This window comes from Mytilus californianus, unplaced genomic scaffold, assembly GCF_021869535.1.
Source record: "Mytilus californianus isolate M0D057914Y unplaced genomic scaffold, xbMytCali1.0.p SCAF_50, whole genome shotgun sequence".
NCBI classification, from domain to species: domain Eukaryota; kingdom Metazoa; phylum Mollusca; class Bivalvia; order Mytilida; family Mytilidae; genus Mytilus; species Mytilus californianus.
In genome coordinates this window covers 781,700-803,860 of record NW_026262702.1, presented here as the reverse complement: position 1 = coordinate 803,860, position 22,161 = coordinate 781,700, and the positions used below count along the sequence as shown (strand labels likewise).

General features: G+C 31.5%; 1 protein-coding gene across 1 annotated transcript; it reads left to right on the top strand.

The window, feature by feature from the left end:
• Positions 1-7,211: 7,211 nt before the first annotated feature.
• On the top strand, positions 7,212-21,551 carry LOC127703746 (endoplasmic reticulum junction formation protein lunapark-B-like). Its single transcript, XM_052207827.1, has 11 exons — positions 7,212-7,360; positions 12,072-12,113; positions 12,492-12,679; positions 15,459-15,517; positions 16,225-16,265; positions 16,849-16,935; positions 17,624-17,663; positions 18,100-18,288; positions 18,706-18,879; positions 19,539-19,655; positions 21,115-21,551. The coding sequence occupies exons 1-11, from the start codon at positions 7,334-7,336 to the stop codon at positions 21,363-21,365; spliced, it is 1,215 nt and encodes a 404-aa protein (XP_052063787.1). The 5' UTR covers positions 7,212-7,333; the 3' UTR covers positions 21,366-21,551.
• Positions 21,552-22,161: the final 610 nt, after the last annotated feature.

Sequence of the window (22,161 nt, the reverse complement as noted above, 5' to 3'; positions counted from 1 at the left end):
TTACACTATAAATGAGTGGTTGTTAAGGACTAGTGTAACAACATTTACCCCTGACCTTTTAGGTAGGGTCTATGTAATAATCTAATAAATCATATAGTCCTGAATCAAACCATATATGGTTGCTAGTATCAAATAAGGGTGGTTGTTAAGCACTTTTGACAAGACCTCTTACTGTTGACCTGTAAAAAAAAACAGTGGCTTTAATCATCCTGAATATTTTCCTCACGAATTGTTTGCTTCTTTCTATTATCTTTTCTTACAAAATCCAATTAATATACGCAAGGTCAAAGGTCACGGTCATTTATGACCTTTGACTTTGGGTTGAATTGAAGGTCATTTAATGCTCAATAGTTTTCACATCATAGTCATTCAATAGTAATTACTGTTTTCGGGTAATCTTAATAACATGGTCGAATTTCTGAAGAAAATAACCAAAATGAATCCCAAATATTTTGTTGTAAATTATTGACTAGAAACATTGATTCTTTATATTTATAACCACAACTTAAATGGAGATGGATGCAAAAACTGTACATTTTGTTCATGCTAAATGTGTATAATTTGCCTTCACAAATACAATGAAAAATGACCTCTGCTTCTACGGTTGTGACAATATTCAGCCAACTTATTTTTTTATATATGACATTGCTGTTGTGCTTGTTAAGTATCATGTTTCTTGAAAATTTTAACAAATATCATTAAATAAAATCTGGTGTTGCTTCGGAATGCCTGCAAGTAGTTGTTTTTTCAATGCTCAATTCACCAAAATAAACGACAATACTCATTGACTTGGTTGCCATGGGAACCGTGGCCTAGCTATATTTTTGGAGACATTTTTCTTACTTTTTCACCTTATTATATGGTCAGGCTAAGGAAAATCGGTAACTATGCGTGCCGACCCCCTATATGAAATGGTTGATGCTTACAGCTAGAGAATTGTTCTTATTATTTTAATCGGAATAAGTCTACCTTTTGACACAGAAACAATTCCTTTCAAAATAACCAGTCCTCTAGATATCAAATATTTACTAGACATACAAATTCCTTGTTTTCCATAATACATATTGACTGAACTCTTCCCCATATAATTGTCTCTGTATTTGGTAAAATCGTTGTTCTTTTTGTACAATACACATATGCCGTTTTTGGAGCAGCGGACATTTCGTTAAAATCAATTAACATTTTATTCGCAATTAAACAATTCGTTCTTATAATAATAGGATGGGATGATATTTTCAAAATATAAATGTATGAAAGTTGAACCAACTTCGATCTTTTGATTGTTAGCTGAAACGATAGAATCACGAACATCTGCATTCTGAAATCCGTGACTTCTAACTATACAGCAACGAATTGTAAAGTTGTTCTGAAATAATGTACACTGAACTTCCTGTATCAATCAATACAGAAACTTTCAAAGAATCAAACCAAACAGTTAGATATAAAAAAAATTTTAGTCCGAAGAAAGAAAAGAATCAGTACAACAGTCATTTTCGGATGACGTTATTACATCATTTTCATCAATATATGTATATTCAACACAAAAATCATTATTTACATTCATACATTTATTTACACGAGATTGAGATCTACTCCGAATCCTTGAAGCACTCATGGATGGTCTCCTAGGAGAACGTTCTGTGTGGCTTCCAGGGAGAAAGAGTTTCCCTACTGAAATTGACCACATTCTATTGCCGAATGTCCCGGTTGTCTGTATATTTGACACTGCATCTTTGTTGTTACATTATCTTGAACTGTTTATCCGAAAATAATACACTGCAAAGCAACATGTTCATTTTGAGTACATAACTGGCATATGTTTTGAGGAGAGATACATCCCGTGCCGTGCCGTTCCAATTACAATTTCTTTTGAAATGTCCTGTTCCATTACATTTATAGCAGGGCAAATTTCGGCGTGGTGCACTTAGATATATGTGTTTCGAGAAAAAACTATTGAAACCCCCTGGTGGTTTTACGTTAACGTCTTATGTTTCTTCTTTTTGTAACTTCATTGAGGTGTAAAAGCGTTGACCGAAGTACATTTTGTATGAAGCGCGGTCAACGCTTTTACAACCCTATGAAGTTACAAAGAAAGCATTCAATACTTATAATTACATTTTTATCTAATTTACCTGTGCACTTTATTGTGGGACCTCGTGTCATCATGAATGATAAATTTCATTGTGTCATGAAGTTGATTAAGGAATAACGCGAGATTGCAGTTAGCCAATCAGAATAACGTATTATAATGAAACATACATCTAATGTAATTATTCATTCATGAGCTCTGTCAGTGATTCATTTGTTGTTTTAAACTTGAAATTTCGGACAGGCTTGTTGAAATAGTTCGTACAGCGGCTACAGTATTGTCACATTCTCTGTATTTATACGCCTCAATGTTAAAGCGTCTGGTGCACCTTTAGGCTTACTTGTGCGGACATAAAATGAAAGTTTAGCAGGCAACCTATCAATAAATTTCGACATGACTTCATGTTCAGGTTTTTTCTTCGAGCTGACAATAAAAATCCTTTGTCCGGGGTTTATTTCAAATATTTGAATAACTGATTTAATTTCAATAACAACGGATTTCAATTCAACATATATCGCGTTGAAACGATCGTTAATTGTGTGCCTGTCTAAACCAGAAGTTAGTCCGTCGTACCATTTTAGCGCGGGCCCTGAAGATGGGGGTGAAATGCAGATAAAATTTTAGCATTATCAAGCTCATGGAGCGTGGCGAAGGATTCAGATTCTTTTAAAAATTCAGAGCCGTTGTCTTTGGGGTATCCTGAAAACTTTTTACAGGAGACTAATCTTATCCATTAGCATGATTAGGGACTGGTCATTTGAAACCTGAAAGGGTGGGTGGGTGGTGAGGAATTCAAAAAGGGGGCTTTGAAAATTTTTGTGAATGGAAAGGGGGGTTTTCAATTTTTCAATACCTCCAGATTGGGGTGGGCATCGAAAATTTTCTACAAAATTTGAGCAATTCTGTATTTGAAACATCATAGTGCAAAACAAATAAATCTTATTTGATGAATACTCTAAATCAGTATCTGATTATTCAACAGAAGTGTCTAACACTTGATTCAGATGTCATTATTAGTAAAACTCATAATTTAGCATATATTTTAATAGTTCAAGATGATATCTAGGAGTCAAGTGTGGCATTTTTAATATGTCTTAACGTGAATGATTTTCCTTTATTACCTGGAGATATGGAGACAGGCGACACACACCCAACTCTTCCCCTTGTAATAAAGAAAATATATTTTTGGCAGGAAAGACATAAATTGTTTTCGCTTCGCTCCGCTCGGCTCAAATATTCAGAAAAAAAATTCCTTAGTTTCAACATTTTCTTCCAGGAAAGTTTTTTCATCTGAAATTAATTTATTAACTTCTTTAATAACGGATAGGAACAATGTGCTAAAATTGAATGAAGGTGTGGTAAATGACAATGAGACAATAACATGCATATCTAAATAAAGACATTAAAGTTCCCTGTAGTCACATACAACTTCCCAACTTAAAGCTGTATTTCCCATACTGGTGCACTATTGTATTGGATGGTAATAACATAAATATAAATTGTTTGCATGTACTTTTTGTTGTATATAATAAAAGTATTGAAATGTGTTTGGGGGTGGGGGGTTAAATTTTCATATCTTTGGAAGGGGTCATGAATTTATTTTCCTTCTTCAAGATGGGAACTTAAAACAAATCAAAGATCAAAGGAATCCAGATGTCCCACCCCACCCCCCACCTCAATGAAAGAAAATGACCTGTCCCTTATATCAAGTTTGGTTGAAACTTGCGGCCTGGCCCGCTCGGGTCTTTAAGCATCTTAAATGTCTATAGGTGGAATCTTACTCAGTCAACGAGAATTAATCTCTAGTTTTTTCTTTATAATAATCGGGAAGGTTTTTGACTAAATGATAAATAAAATTGAGAATGGAAATGGGGAATATGTCAAAGAGACAACAACCCGACCAAAGAGCAGATAACAGCCGAAGGCCACCAATGGGTCTTCAACGCAGCGAGAAAATCCTGCACCCGGAGGTGGTCCTCAGCTGGCCTCTAAATAAAAATGTGTACTAGTTCAGTGAAAATGGACGTCATACTTAACTCCAAAACATATAAATGAACTAAAATTAAAAAACATACAAGACTAACAAAGGCCAGAGGCTCCTGACTTGGGACAGGCGCAAAAATGCGGCGGGGTTAAACATGTTTTGTGAGATCTCAACCCTCCCCTATACCTCTAGCCAATGTAGAATAAAGAAACATAGAAACACACAGCAATACGCACAGTAAAACCCAGTTTAAATGTTGTCCGAGTCCGATGTCAGAATAGGTAACAAAAGAAACTTAGCAAAATGACAATGATACATAAATTAACAAAGGACTACTAGCAGTCACTGACATGCCAGCTCCAGACCTCAATTAAACTGATTGAAAGATTACGTTTTCATCATATGAATATCAAGTACAATCCCTCCCGTTAGGGGTTTAGTATCATACCATCATAAAATATATGAGAAGAACATAACCCGTATCATGCCAACAACTGGTTTTAGAATAAATGTGTCTATTTCCGATGCAAAGACCCTATGAGTGAATCAATATTATTGCGAACCCAATGAAAGTTTTCCACAGTGCCATCTCTATCTTGACCAGGTATTTAAATTTTTGTAAGTTCACCTGTCCTATTGAATGAATACAATAGCAATTTTTCTCTGTGTGGTTTATTCACTGGGACCTTTAAATTTCTTCTAAGAGAAATCTATCACTCATTGATTAATTTACCTGAGTAAAAAATGTTTCTTATATATAGACAAAAATACTTTTTTTATACTGAATAACTGCGTGTGATGATGTATTTATTCAATATTAATAATATATTTTCATTCAGTTTAATACAAACATTGATTCAATCATAAAAAGTTGATTTCAAACAAAAGTTTTATCAATGTTCCTATTGAAATTTGATTTTTTTTTGTCTAGTTATAGAATACATTTAAGAAGATCTTAATTTGAACATCATAATTTTCAAGTTTTTATTCATGTCAAACAAATTTTTTTTAAAAGGAACAATGTTGAAAGTTTTGTCAGAAATCAACTTTTTATGATTGAATCAATGTTTATATTAAACTGAATGAAAATATATTATTAATATATTATTAATATAACATAAATCAACGCTAACATGTTTAACCCCGCCACATTCTGTATGTATGTGCCTGTCCCAAGTCAGGAGCCTGTTATTCAGTGGTTGTCGTTTGTTTATGTGTTACATATTTGTTTTTCGTTCATTTTTTGTACATAAATTAGGCCGTTAGTTTTCTCGTTTGAATTGTTTTACATTGTCATTTCGGGGCCTTCTATAGCTGACTGTGCGGTATGGGCTTTGCTCATTGTTGAAGGCCGTACAGAGACCTATAGTTGTTAATTTCTGTGTCATTTGGTCTCTTGTGGAGAGTTGTCTCATTGGCAATCATACCACATCTTCCTTTTTATATTTTATTAATGTTTCAACTTTGCATCACTGTTTATATTCAACCGATTGAAAATATATTATCAATATTGAATAAATATAACATCACATGCAGTTTCGAGTATAAAACTTGGATGGAGAGTTGTCTCATTTGCACTCATACCACATCTTCCTATATCTATTTTCCTCTATTTACAAGATTTTTTTTTTACTCAGGTAAATTAATCAATGAGTGATAGATTTCTCTTAGAAGAAATTTAAAGGTCCCAGTGAAAAAACTACACAGAGAAAAATAGCTATTGTATTTATTCAATAGGACAGGTGAACTTACAAAAGTTTAAATACCTGGTCAAGATAGAGATGGCACTGTGGAAAACTTTTATTGGGTTCGCAATAATACCAAAATATGCCGCTGAATACTTAATGACTTGACAACAGTATCGTAACTATATCCCTTCCGAATAAATCTGTTTAAAGGTTTGGTTAGCTTTTGAGGCGAGTGCTGACATTTTTGTGCTTTGTAAGGAATATTACTATAAAAGATTGGATGTGAAATACCTGAACGTATAAGATGTCTGCATGTTAATTTATATTTACGAATGATGTCCTTGTACCGAAGATAAAATTTAGTAAATGCGTTGACTAGTTTGTGATGTCGAAAACCCTGGTGTAATAATTTTTCAGTAATACAGAGATTTCTTTCGTTAAATTCAATACGTTGTTACATACACGAGCGAATCGAACAAGTTGAGATACTAGTATATAAACACCATAAGATGGTGACAAGGGAACGTCACCATCTAAAAATGGAAAAATCATCTCTTTTGTCATAAATTTTGGTATTGAGCTCCCGTTAAAGATATAGATATCAAGATCCAGGAAAGGACAGTGTTCATTGTTAGTATTAGCTTTATCTAAGGTCAATTCGGCAGGATACATCTCTTTAGTGTACATACTGAAGTCGTCATTATTGAGAGCCAATATATCATCTAAAAATCTAAAAGTGATATTAAATTTTTGAATCAGATGTTGTCTCGATGGGTCTTTGCTGATTTTAGTCTAAAAAGTCTAATTATCTATATCCTGCTTGATATTTATTTTTTTGTATGACAAATTAATGAAATATTCTATAAAAATAAGGAGATGTAGTATAATGGCCAAATGAGACTCACTGTCCACAAGATACCAAAGACGAATATGTAAAATAATATGTCTATTGAAATCCAAGACGTCACTGCACACATAAACACATCGAGCCAACCGAGAAAAGAAGAAGCCAATTATTATTATCTCAATCTGTCTGTATCTGTCCGTATGTATACGTTGTGAATATCAATCTTGGCTTTAAAACAAGGCAACGGTTGGCTTTAATACAATGGTATTAATGAATGTCTGATGTATGATATTTTGCCAATGATATTATACCAAAAGTCCATGCATTAATCATGTTTACTTTATTACTCACACTTAATCATGTTAATGGTTCTGACACTCACTCATCATTTCTGCTATAATCAGATAATAAATGTATGACATTTTTCTGTACAAAAGGTGGATAATAAATGAGAAAAAAGATATTAGAACTGTTTGCCCTAGCTGGCACCTTTGAAAGTAGAAAAGAAATGTAAACAAAACCACATGGCTAATTATTATTCATTCTCTCATATTAACCAATCAAAATGTAACAATTTTAACTGCTTCCGTTTCCTCACAGAGGGCAGCACGTCAACACACACAAAATTGAAAACGGGAAATGTGCAGCTTGTCGGACCAATTATTTCGTATGGATAAAAGATAACTTGAATAACACAGACATACATTATAGTTTAGAAGTTTACAATGGGTATCCTTCTTTCCAGATTCAGAGTATGTAGTGTCGCCTTTTCCTTAAAAGCTAAGAAAACTCCAGAAAATGAACAAGCTGTCACAAAACATGTAACTCCTTTTTTCGTCTATTCAGTGAAATGATATCAGTCAAGCATTACTTATTTAATGTGTAATATCTTTCAGTTGACCAAATTTCAGGACCATGTTTGGTAGAAACTATTTAGGAATTCAGTGTTGGATAGAACTAACAGTAAAAAGGGGGGTCTATACAGTTTTCAACAGATCAAGGAAGCTAAACATCAAAACCAAATACCACTTGACACTACTCCAATGAGAACAAAAGTTTTTGCCGAGAGGCAATAGTTACCCATCGTCTCTGGTATACGGAAACACATATGTCAATGAATATTTAATATCATGTCATCCAGTAAATCCACCCTCGTTTTCCACCAGATAGAATCGAGTACATTTGCTGATATCGTTAGGGAGGTTCACATGTATAAGGGTATCAGGTCCGTTAGCCCTGATTACATGTTTTCCCTGGGTTCGTTCGCCCACAGAGTCTGTTTGCCCTGGGTTCGTTCGCCTTACCTTTAAAAATAATAATATAGTGGTATTAATGTTTAATGCCTAGTAATTATTTGTATACCCTGGAGATGGATTTATAAAAGCTTCTTTTATGTAAAATTGTACTACTTCATTGTTATAATTTTCATTAATAAATACTGTTAAAACTAAACTAAGGATTAATAAACAGATTCAGATATTTATATGATCAATATTAGAGAAAATATAGATTCTTGAAATGAGTTAGGGAGGGGGTATTTGGCATACCTGTCAACCTCTGAAACTGAAAATGCAGGTCATGACCTGTATTGAAGAAGAAAGTCATAAAGCATACAAACTTTTTTCAGTTCAATTTTAGTACTACTATAACACATACATGTACCACTGATTTTCCTACAAATATTCACTTTTGTATTTGTTAATTATATAAATATTTATCGTTAATTAAATATCTTTCTAAAGCAATGCCCTCTTATTGATTTATTCACACTACTTTTTATTGTCATAAACCTCTGTTATATATGTAATTAGAAATCAATTATAGCTTATGTGCTCCTCTACACAGGAGGAAGATAAATAGAAAGAAGTTAGTGTGTTTCCTTTCAGTGTAATATCTAGAGCATATGGATTTGATTTAAAGCTTTTACATTTAACTGATAAAAAAATTATTCTCTCCAACAGAAATGCATTAAAAGGGTCAAATTGTTTTAAAATGATTTTTATAGGAGATTTGATATTTACAAACGGCAAATCTTTTAATCAGGACATACAACTGTATGTCAAGCTTGACTGGCTTCAACTTTCTGGGGTACAATTAACAAGACAATTCTCGAATTGTTACTTTTCAATCAAATGTCATCAGGTCATTGGCATGGTAAATAATCAAATCCTAAGTTTTGACTTTTCAATTGTTTACCTTTTCAAAGGAAAAACGCTGATAAAACCAAAATGTATATTTGACTTCTAAATACCGGAAACTACTGGTCAGAAATACGGGTGAAAACTGATCATTTTCTGAAATCCTGGGTTATTTGAATATCCAGCGGATATTTAAAAAATCCCAAGAGGAAATTCACGTGTGTAACCCACAGAATATGGGTCAGTTGACAGGTACATGTATGTATTTGGACTAATCTCTACATGACGGACATGCTGTGTAATAATGTCCAGCAGTCATGTCACCGTATCATATCAAGATCTGAGGCTTTTTATCATTGATTGAAGGCTCAATTCTACAGAAATTCTAATATTTTAATGATTCACAAACTATAAAAAAATCCACCAAAAAAGTGTACAAGCCATGTTGTGAATGGAAATCTGCCCATATGTAGGTATATCTTCTCTAAAACAAGTTCTTTCTATTCATTATTTTTCAACAGAAAAACTTAAATTTATCAATTTTACCGAAAATGATTACACTGAGGTAAAAATTGAGACTCTGTTGTAGTTTAATAATATACTGCTGTGTTTGTCTTGATTGCTGAGCTGTAGTTTATTCTTAAGAACTTTCTGCAACTGTGACACTGAAGAACAATTGTTTAACAAGTTTAAGCTTAGTTTTTTTTTATTTATGTTTTTTAATGGTACATTGTCTGTTGTTACATGTATCCAATTTATAACTTGTAAATTTTTGTTTTAGTTTAAAGATAATTTGTATTTTAAAGATGACATTTTTAAAAGTTGTCTCTATCCATTCTTATGTATGGCTTATCACTGCTATAAAAAAAAAAAGTTATTATTTCCCCTGGTTATCAATTCACAGTACATGTCGTTATGTAACATTGAACAAAGGCACCACTATCAGTCAGGGGTACTACTTGTACAAGTAATCTTTATTTACTTGAAGAAGTAAATAAAATAAACTTATATAAGTTAATTATAATGTTTGAATAATCTCCCCTTAATTTTCTAAAAAATTTACTTGTATAAGTAAATTTTTTTTACAATCCCACAAAAATTCTCAAGTTTTGAGATGTAAAAACATGCCTTTAACAATTTTTCTCAGGTTAGCTCATAATTTTTGATTAGAGTTCAATGTTTCATCTCATTAATTCAACAAATAAACTGATTGTGCAAAGATCTTAAGTATTTGCGCAAGGCCTTCAAAAATTGCCCCTTGGGGGCTTGTAAATGAGCAGTGTTCTGAAGATAACAGACAAATGAGATTTTCATTGTCCATGAAATTACACTTAAATGATTAGTAAAGACATCTGCAAAGGACAGACAATCAAAAATTCGATTAGAGCAAAGAAGTCCTAAGAATTCAAGAAAAGAAGATAGGATGACTTTTTTACTTGTATAAGTAAAAAAATCTGAATGTCTAAGGGACATAACTAAGCCCAATTTTTTTTTACCTATACAAGTAAATAAAATACACTTGTATAAGTATCCTACAAATTTACTTATATAAGTATATAAATATTACCTTCTTCAAGTAAATAAAAATTACTTGTACAAGTAGTACCCCTGACTGACTATAAACTATCCTGTGTCTATCACACTGCTAAATATAGTTTGAGTGTTGACAGTTTTGCTTCTACCAATATTCCGGTAATCAGTTGGCCTTTGTTTAAAGAGAATGAAACCATGTACTTATTTTTCAGAATTTTGCCATTTAATGGAAGAAATATTCCTATTATTTTTCTGTGTACTTTGCCTCTGAGAATAGATAATTTTCTTATATCAAATTTGATCTGCGTTGTTTCACGGACTAAGCCATTTCTGCCTAACTGTATATTGTGTTTTTCACGTCATCTTTTTTTCACGATTTTATGCCAATAAGCAAGTTAAATTTTACACTGTGTATTATATTCACTGATTGGGAAAATACATGAGAAAAAAATTCACGAGTATATTATGATTAAGATGTAAACAACATAAACTTGATTATCTGACAATGTCTGACAGATAAATCTGCAACAGCAAAATATGAGTAATACAAACTAATATACATTTTCGTTTATTTACATTTATAAACATGTTTCTTATTGCTGTGTTGTCAAAAGGTATGACACGCATGATTAGATAAATTAATTATTAAATAAACAGAGATTTTAATTGAATATGCACATTCTTGTGATTTTCTGTATAATGTTATTTCGTCTTTAGGTGAACAGAGTTTACATATATCAACTTTGTGATTACTTGATAATGAACAGTTTATAGAAGAAAAGAATTTCTCTAATTCTTTGGCAATTTAACCCTTTCCAGACCCATTGTATATGAAAAAATTAATCAACGTATGGTTGCAGATGATCTCAGAAGATGATTGGATGAGTCTATGGGTCATAACCTTTATCAGCTCACTGGATGAATCAAAATGTGCTAACAGGTGTTAATGAAATTGACAACTTTGTGGAATGTTGAAGGCACTCGAATAGAAAATGAAAGGATATGGAGTAAATGTACATGGGACAAAATCATCGCACACAATATAGAGAAAACATAGAAAATTATCAATGAACAGGGCTTTTATTCCTGTTCTTCTTCTTGACAGTTGATGTAGGGTCTTCAACAGTGAACAAATCATTCATACCCTACAACAAGGTCAAGACGGCCCCTAGCGTCGACTTAAGCGGTACTATTGATAAAAATAAACCACAGTTCACCTTCTTGCTCCCCACCCGCCTCGGAGTGCCAACTTGTGTGATGCTTGTGTACGACAATTCTTCAGTCGAAAGCACCAGGGATACAAGAAAAGTGCAGTAACATCGATCGCCGCTCAAATATGCCTTGAAGTTACACATATCGAAGGGGATTTTCATTGATCAAAAATGAAAATTTATTTGATAAGTATTAGAGAAACAGATTCTTTCATAGATAATTGTGGATTATGAGATTTATGCAATCTTGATAACTGAATTATCAATTTAAAAGTCCTCATGGAGGCTCTCACTTTAAAATTTGATAATTTAACTTTCTCGATTGGATAAGTTTTGCAATCCACTGGTACCAATGTAAGAATCTTAATTCTATAACAGTGATAAATTTTCGAATATACAGGGAAATGTACGCTGTGTAAAATTTTGCATTTACTTAGCTGGCACGAAAATTAAACATGTAAAAAATACCTGATATACAGTATAACTATATTATTTGGAGATGGCAGATGACACATGTTATCAATTAAAGACTTGCAAATCTTTATCAATACAAATAATTACTTTTATTTTTTTTCTTGTAGAAGAAGAAGTCTACCATTGAGATATTAGATGATATTGACAAGGTAAATTTTATGTAAACTGTGTACATATCCCAATATTGATGAAAGATAAAACTGTAAAGATTATTACAACAAAATTTTTAGTTTATTATTTTGATCACACCATACAATTGACCTGTATTGTTGGAGTTACCCTGGGCAAATCTGAAGTCGTACAAGAATTTGAATTGTATATTAAAAAAGAAATATATTTATCTGTTGTTAGTGTTGTACCAATTAAGCATTCAAGGTTAACTATTCCAAAATATTTTTGAAGAAGCCATTGAAGATAATGATTTTGTTGTTGTTTTTGTAAGAAGTTGCTTTGTTTCTGCACATATATGTCTTATGCACTTGCTTGGAATATTTAACTTGATTGTTTATTATAAATTTTCATTCTAGCAAATATCCAGTTTGCAACAGTTTCGCCGACAGAACCAAGAGAGACAAAAGAAATTCATTGGACGTTTGATATTGTATTCTATTGTGATGTATATTGGTGCAGCTCTGATTTTTTACTTTTACTACCTACCACCCACATGGACAAAAAGACTGATATATTCATCACCTCTGTTAATATTTCCAATTTTGTAAGTTTATGGTTAGAGTTCAAGCTTTTTATACGCCCGTTTACGGGACGTATTATGGTATACCGTTGTCCGTCTGTCCGTCCGTCGTCAACATGTCGGACATTAACTCAAAAAAGCTTTAACCAATTTGCATAAAACTTTGGTGAATTGTTTATATCTATTGACATGAGCTCCCTTTCGTTTTTTATAAATTTTAGATTTTACATTTCCGAGTTATGGGGTTTTATTCATTAAAAAAAGGGGGATTTTCCAGTTTTTGGACAATAACTCAAGAATGCTTTCACCAACTTGCAAGAAATTTTGGTGAATTGTTTATATCTATTGACATGAGCTCCCTTTCGAATTTTATATATTTTAGATTTTATGTTTCCGAGTTACAGGGTTTTATTCATAAAAAAAGGGGGATTTTCCAGTTTTCGGACAATAAATCAAAAATGCTTTCAGCAGTTCTTATGAAACTTTGGTGAATTGTTAACATCTATTGATGTAAGCTCCATTTAGAATTTTATAAATTTTACATTTTACATTTCTAAGTTATGGGGTTTTAGTCATTAAAAAGGGGGGATTTTCCAGTTTTCGGACAATAACTCAAAGTGCTGTCAGCAATTCTCATGAAACTTTGGTGAATTGTTTATATCTATTGATGTAAGCTCCCTTTACATTTTCATAAATTTCTAATATGACATTGAGAATTAATTGAACTTTAATTGTTTATAGTCTGACAACAGATTTACTAAGTATTGCGCAACAGCACAGTGTATTGCACAACAGCAAGAAATCTTTAATTGAATATAAATTCAATTCATATAACCAATTTCAAATTCTTTGACTACATTTATTCAGAAACCTATAATATGTCAAATATTTAATACAATCCAAATTCAGACCTGTATCAAGCTTGAATATTGTGTCCATTTTTGCCCCTACTGTTCAGGGTTGGACCTTTGCGGGCGTATCCAGCTGCGCTCAGCGAAGCAGTTTATTATTGTAGTCATAGCTCTGCATTAACAAGTGCTTGATATAAATTACATGAAACTTCGAAATTGAAAATGTTCTTAAGACTTATACGAACAGAAAGCACAGTTGGCCAGTGACTTGAGAAATTCAGATATAATTTTGTGATTTAGTAGTGCTATTTTCACTAGAACATAATGTTTTAGTTCAGGAATGTTAAAAAATGTTTTTGTTAATCAAAAAGCTTTATAGATTCTATCATATATAACCATGATAGGAAAAATAACCAGAATTTAGTCAGGGATGATTCCACTATATAGTTTAGGGCCGCTTAGCGGCCCTTAAATCGGCCGGCGGCCCCAAAAAAATTTATGTGAATATAAATTCCCAATTCAGGAAAAATAAGATAAAAATCGATATTTCCGGAAATGTTTCCGTCATCGATTTAGGCAACTATAATTTTTCATAGTTTGTCATCAAAACGTTTTAAAATCTGGAAAAGCATGCTGTCAACGATTTCACTTTATTAACAACAATTAAATTAGGTCAACATGTGGCCTAAATGATTTTATTTTATTAAGAGTATTTGATCTCAAAAAAGCAGATCCCCCAGCAGGTTGATAAAAAGATCAAAATGGGTGTCATCAAGGCAGACATCGACAGAGAGCAAAATTCAAAGTCTGATATAACATTGATGAATTAATGTTAGTGGGCTCCGATCTCGCGCCGATCTCGTAAAAGGAGATCGCCCAGCAGAGCCGGTTAAATAATATGATAAAAACTTTGTAAAAGAAATTATTTTATATATTGTCAGGCTCTATTTCCGCAAAAGTCATAAGTTTGAGCGTTTTTGATAGATCATTCATGAAATTATTAATACGATGTCGACATTATGGAACTGTTTCAAAAGTTGTGAAGATGATCAAAATAATATTTGAATACAATGGTTCAATGCTTTAATTTCCTGTTTCTTAGAGTGACACCAAAAGTTAAACTATGACAACCTTCTACATACTAAACAGCAAGCAAAAATCACAAAATATCTTATCAATTATAAAGTATAATATAAACTTTTGTAATTGCTTTTCTGAATTCGACAATTGGCCAGTTCAATTTGAAATCACTTTGAATCAAGGTAAATTTATAAAGATTTTTTTCAGTGGTTCATGTTAGCTGATATATATATTATTGTAAATGGCCTAGGTTACCATAGCTACATTGTAAGATGCAAGCCTATAATAGATGGTGCAGCATGTGCTATGATCTTTTAATGTAACAACTTCCCTGGTCTCCATCAAATAACTGTCAAGCGATCTGGTTATCACATATGATATATACATCATACTCAGTAGCCCATCCAGAATTATTCAAAATGTTACAACTTCTTACATCAGTGTACAGATGAAACTTAATATACATTTTCCATTTTTACAGGAAAATAATGTTATTTCATCTAAGATTTTATGCATAAAAAATTCCCAATTGGGATAAATTCCCAATTTGATGGTCAAGGGACCCATTTGAAAACAGCTGGAATCATCCCTGTTAGTACTACAGATGTATTTGACCAAAAATCTCTATAAAAATTGTGTAAGTATCTACACTGATGTTAGTTTGATTATTGTTTCCTTAACTTTGAGCATCAATTATTTCATACATAGAAGAGAATAAGATAAAATATAGTTTTGTAGCATCAGAAATGTGGATGACTTGGAGAAGGGTTGGATAATTAGCAGTAACCTTATAAATACATGTTTCCTGGGTCTAATATACATTGTATATATATATGTCATGTATTTGTGATTTATTTAACTTTTTTTTGCAGGATTTTGTTATTGAAGAAATTCCTTCATTGGTATTATGTAAAAAGAATCACAAAAAATGGTATGTTTTTTCAAAAGATTTTTTCCTCTGTTTTATTTTGAAAACAATGGTTTTTATGAAGTAATGTGTGACAAAGGAACATAAAATCAAAGAGAAGGTATACACACAGCAGATAATCTATACCAATATGTATGGTTAATTTGATGAGGTTATGTTGCACTACTTTTAGCTACATTCTTAATAGAACATCTCGCATCCTAACAGATTGAATTTTATTCTGTTTGACATATACATGTAGCTTACAACTTAAACTTGCATTTCTGTTCATAACCTGTTTTAGTTTCACAGATACAAGGACCAGGTAATTAAGAAACAAAATAACCAAGCATTTCATTCTCCAAAACTTTCAGTCGCCATGGAAGACATGACCAGACTTGGTTACAATTATGGAAGGTATCGTGTTAATTTAAGTTTATATTCAGTACTTAAGTTATAAATAAAGAAATAAGATAAAGAGAAGGTTTTTACATGGGAGGTTTTTGGAGGATGAACATTTCTATCAGTAGAAAAAGTAATGTATTAGAAAACTGATCCTATGGAAAAATGATGGATCAACACACTACAAAACAAAATTATTTTTGTGTGATGATCACTCTTATTAATGAAGCCTATATGTAGATTTTTATTTCTCAATTGATACTATATTTGTAGTTTGTTATTTGAATTTGTACAATATAGTTTATTTGTAAATTATTTACTTTTTTCAGATCTGGCTTTAAATGAACTACAGGAAAACAAGAAAAAAATTGTAAGTTGTTAACATTTATCAACATCAATTTAAGAAAAAGTAGTTATACAGATAAAAAATTGCCTAAATTGTTTTGAAAAAATTTTTAAAAATGTATAGTGGTACAAATACAAAATGAAAGATTGTCATCCTACATAACAAATGCCAGAAGGGATTTTTACTGAAATTATAAAATTTTTATACAGAAAAAGGATTTATTTCCTTGAATTCAAATATTTATATTATTCTGTAGTGATAGGTGGTATTTTTTTTCCAAATACAAAAAAAAAATATTAATTACAATTTCTTTTTAAGGGAAGATATTAAGTAACTCTTGAAATCTTTAGATATAAAGTTTATTTATATCAAAATCAGTATGCTCTTCATAAAAATTTGATGAATACCTATGTTTTAAGGCATCAGTCAACCAAAAAAGAATCTGATTAATAGTTTTGTTATATAATAGCCCCATCATATGCGGAGGAATATTTATAAAACGTACCAAAGAATCCTTGTTTAACTATTTCTAAAATAAATCACCATATGTGTACTGTACAAATGTTTATAAACAGTTTATCAAATTTTTAGAATTTTATTTTAATAGCTTGAAGATGTTATGGAAACAGAAACTTACAAGAAAGCTAGAGAAATACTACAAAAGTATGATCCTGCCAGATTTAAACAATTAGAGGTAGGCACATAATGTGCTAGGCAAGGTAATAAAAGTCTAATGGGAAAACATAAACTCTGCCAAAGTGCCCCTTTCATTAAACTGTTTCCATCTGTCCTTAGATTCAATCTAGAAAACTGTAGGGACTTGGCAAATAAATGTAAAGTGTTATCCTCTTTCAAAAAGAAAAGGGCCAGTTTAAAAGAACAGCATTCCAAAAGTCCCTGTGGGCAATTACGTCAATATACTTTTATTCTTTTAACATTTTCATAAATACCCTACAAAAAAGAAGGCATGAGATCTCTTACTATGCAAGTTTCCATATAATTTTTATTTCCAAGGAGCATAGCTCCTGTTAATAAGTAGAAAAAAGTTGTTTGGCTCTAATTATTGAACTTATCTAAGACCTTGCTTTTATAGACCCATGATATAAATTTCGTAACAATTCAACAAGAAATGTGGATATGAGAGTGCTAACAATGCAATTTTTCTTGCAAAGGTATATAATTCCTGTGCATTATAAAAAAAAACTGGCAAGAATTGTATGCTTGAGAGCACTTACAAAGACTGGATACACAGACATATGACTTCCATTATTTCAATATCCCCTGCTCAGCATTGCAAAATAAAAAATGTAAAAAATTGTAAATGTTGATAGATAATTTATTCTTAGGCGTATTATGAATTACTAATGTATATATATTTTTAGACCCCAGGACCATCACCACCAAAAGTTAATGAGGGATCTGGTATGTAAATATTTACATTTCTATTGAAAATTTACTTGATGTAAAAAGTATATTTCTGGGAACTAAGTTACCCCTTGAAAGTATTTGAAGTGAAAGACTAATTGTGAGAATGGAGGGACGTGTGTATTTATATTGTATTTTAAAAACAAATCGTCTAATATACCAGGCTTTTAACTTTATATGTCAGTTAAAAGGCCAAATAAAGTAAGGTGTTGAAGAGAATTAAGGGCCAGAAATTCTGAAAGGTTTTGCCAAATTCAGCTTATGTTATCAATTCCTTAGGTAGAAAATCTTTAATATTTCAAACAATTTAAAGTTTTGTAAATAGTTGATTTGTAGTTGTCTAAAGAGGCTGTTAGCAGTCTTTCTTTTGATATCTTCTGAAAAGAATGTTTTGATACTCATGAAATCTACATATGTATAATTCTATTTTCAGTTTTACGACAAAGAAATTTACCTTCCAATGCCAAACCAACACCACAGGTGAGACCAGCCACCCCTTATCAAACAAGACATGGTACTCCTAGATTAAGGATGAATACACCACAGTCAACACCTAGACATCCTCAAAGTTCTGGAATGAGACCACGAGCTCTTGTCACTCCTCAGATGAATGGAAATTATGGTACAATAATATGGATAATAAAAAACATGTCTTCCTAAGGTCTTGTTTTGTGACCTAGCTGCTGTAAAAGCAGATTATATTGATATCTGATTATGATATCATCCTATATATGCATGTTATATTTGCTGCTGGCCATTATACAAGGTTCAACTGGTTAATCATACAAAAAGTTAAAAAATTGGAAAATTAAACTTTCATTGAACAGTAAAATTTTTTAAATAAATCCAAAGTCAAAATTATACAGAAAAATACAAAATTGAGACAATCCAAGAAAGGCAGAGATCAGAGACTCTTTTCACAAAAAAATCCTTAGGAGCTTCAGAGTAAAATTACTTGATATTCATTACCATTTCATTGGATTACTTTTTGGGAAAATAGTCTTTATATATGTACTACAATATCATGGTTTCTTTTTAGATCAGGTTAGGGGACCACCTTTACCAAGGCCTATATTACCCCGTGAGAGGTCAGCAATGGATAAAGTGTTAGAATATCTTGTTGGAGATGGACCACAAAACAGATATGCTCTCATATGTAGATTTTGTCATTCTCATAATGGAATGGCTTTAAAAGAGGAATTTGAATATATAAGTAAGAAATTTGCTATATGTACAGTCAAAATGTTTTGCTGAGGTCCTTAATGAGCCAAAATATCAAATTAATATACAAAATCATGAGTCTGATATATCAACTTTAAGTGAACTGCTGTTTAAAAATATAGTAATTTTTGACATCCCTTTAGTAAACAAGATACTATAAAGAACAGTTTAAAAAGTTTATCTGCTTGTTTTCAGTTTATTTTAGGTACTGTGGATTCATTATTATTCATTAGATACCAGTTTTCATGGGTACAGGGGAACCACAAATTTAAATGTTCGAAGAATTACGAATTTCCTTTAGGCTTGTATTCAGAATTTGGCAAAACCATGAAATGAAATATCCTTGAAAATGCAAGTTTTACTCAATCCACGAAAGTTGGTACCCACGAAAATAAATGAATCTGCTGTATATATTCCATTCAAAATCACATTAAATTGTATGTCTTGATGTATGACACAATTTCATGCATATATGATAAATTCAGGTAGCAATTTTGATAAAAGTAATCAATAATTACTTTTTTGGATGATGAAATAAAATTTAAAGATGACTTTTGAATATTTTTAGCCCTTGAAAACTTTTATCTTAAGATTTAAACTTGAAAATAGGTCTTCTTAATATTTTCAAATGTTACTACTTATTGTCAATAGGTTTTAGATGTTGCTACTGCTACCAGATGAACATGGCTAAGAAACAGAGACCTTTTGCACCTAAGTTAGAAGTGCCTCCACCATCTACCATGTCAACTAGTTCTGGAAATAAACTTGGTAAATATAATAAGTTGTAAAAGAGAGGCGAAAGATACCAAAGGGGATATTCAAATGCCTAAGTCGAAAACAAACTGACAATGCCATGGCAAAAAACAAAAAAATAAATATCCAATCATTACTTTGAAAAAGCTTCCCTGAACATATGATTTGCAGTTTAAGTACACTTTTATGATAAAAAGGATTTCACATGCTCGTAACTTGGGATAATAACTGTATCCCCCTAAATTTTCTGATTTCATTCTAGACATGCCAATTTTAAGGATTATTGGCAGATTTTCCACATGAGAGGGGTTGACATAGCTCTTCATATCTATTTGCATGCCTGTAACTAAGTGCAATAACTCCATCCCCCTAAATTTCTGATTCTATCCAAGACCTGCAAACTTCAATGATTAATGGAGAATTTCCAAAATGAGAGGTGTGGACTCCTCCATGATATAACTTTTATACCTCAAAACAGGATTTGAAGGGCGTAAAATTGACATTTAAGCACATACATATTATTTGAAAGCATAGTACATGTATGTGAAATTAAAAAAAACCTTATATAACATGTATATGAGATGCATAAGGTCCTGGTCTTGTGCTTAAAGTAAATTAACTGTATATCACCATCTTGGATTGTCAAATAGCAGTTCACAATCGGTCTAGTTCTTTGCTTAAATCTGCAAATTATGAGACAGAATGGCAATTAATATGTTAGACTTGTATTCAAATAAAGAAAAATATGTGATTTATTGTATTATTTAGACTGTTTTTACAAATACCAAATATTTGTTATTGTTTGTTTCAATTTTTCAACTTTAAGCCATATAAGGGGAGATCATTCTAATTTTTTTATCAAGGAATGTTTAAGAAATTTTCATTTTTTACTTGTAGCAGGAAAACAATTTAGGAGACACCATTTCTTTCTTTTTAATTTCTAAAAGCAATTATAAAACCTATCTTTTCATAGTTTATTTTAAAATTCTTTCTCTTCCAAAAAGTGTTTTTTCACGAATAACCTATGCAAAATTGGGCAGTTTTGGACAACTTGAAGCTTGAAAAACCGCACGGTGATCGATACATTTTTAAAATATTTTTGGGAAAAAAACATGGTAAAATCTACATTTTGGCAAAATATAAGAAAATTCCATCTGAGGAAATATTTAATGATGATCCACCTTAAAAGTAATGAATGATTTGATATTTGGTCTGGAAATTTATAATATTAAGTTGTACTGTAGAAGTAATTTCCAGATGTGGCAGACAGTCACTTCCTGTTTGATGATGCATTTAATTTTTGTTATACCCACTGAGCATGGAGTTTTTCATTAATTGTCTAATAATGAGAGTGCAAAGGGGGTGGGTATGCCTTGGCCTAAATTGTTGTAAGATAATTTTCATTGTATGAATCTTGTTTTTACATTTATGTGTGCAGAGGGAATATCAAACTAACAATATCAAACTTTTTCAGTGCTATCAAGTACAATTGAGGAAGGAAGTGAAAGTGATGAGGAAGAGGAAGAAGATTCGGAACAAGATCAGGATCCTAGTGATGAAGATAAAACAGGGAGTGCAGCCCCTGATAACAGTAGAGACAGTGGTATATCAAATGCAGATATAGATAAGGGGAGACAATCTGACATTGACAATAAAAAAAATTGTCCTCAAGTGAATGGTGTCGGTACAGATGAAGAGTCTGAAAAAGAAGCCAGACCAAGTTGAAGATGATTTAGTCTAAACATGAACCAGTTATGACATCTAGTCACTTCATATCCAGTCCAGCAAATATACATGCAAATATATTGGTGTTATCTTTTAGTTATTTATTACAAATATATGAAAATAGTCCATTATATAATGATATAATAAATGCATTGCCATTTTAAATAGTATAGGTGTTGACTATGGTTCAGAATGTAACAGTGTCTTGTAAAACAAGAAAATGTGGATGATATTTTTATTAAGGTTATAATGAGTTTATTTATAATTATGTGTTCAAAGAGGGATTACTAATAACTAAGAAATTATATAAGAATTATTCTTGATTAAAATTTGTATATTTTTTCTGTGATACGAATTGACAGAAATTATGACAAAAGAAACAGAAAATACTTTAATACTTTTTGTAAAAACAATAATATATACTGACTTCTTGATAATGAATTTCAAAAACCAAATGTATGTAGCAAAATACCAATCCCATGTTAATTTGTCAGCATCAGTGAATGATATCGTGTATTATGTAACAAATGTCTCTCATATTCATTTATAGAAGCATACATTCATAATTCATCAGTTTAAACCCTCAAGTCTTCGCCATAAATGGAAATTTAATTTGGTATTACAGATTTAAAATTTTAACAATTAATTTGACTGAACATTTTCCAGGTTTGATTTTCAAGTTTTTCTTTTGCCCTGATCCTGAATTAGCTTAAGTCAAATTTTCAAGAGGGGACATTTTTCACCTTTTTATCTTTATTGCGAAATTAGTGAAAATGAACCCTTTTCAAAAATTTAC

Excerpts from the sequence above, each read along its gene's own strand:
- LOC127703746 (XM_052207827.1), top strand. The coding sequence starts at position 7,334 with ATGGGTATCCTTCTTTCCAGATTCAGA. Across the intron at positions 16,266-16,848 it reads AGGAAAACAAGAAAAAAATT|CTTGAAGATGTTATGGAAAC; the intron begins GTAAGTTGTTAA and ends TTATTTTAATAG. Across the intron at positions 18,289-18,705 it reads TCAGATGAATGGAAATTATG|ATCAGGTTAGGGGACCACCT; the intron begins GTACAATAATAT and ends GTTTCTTTTTAG.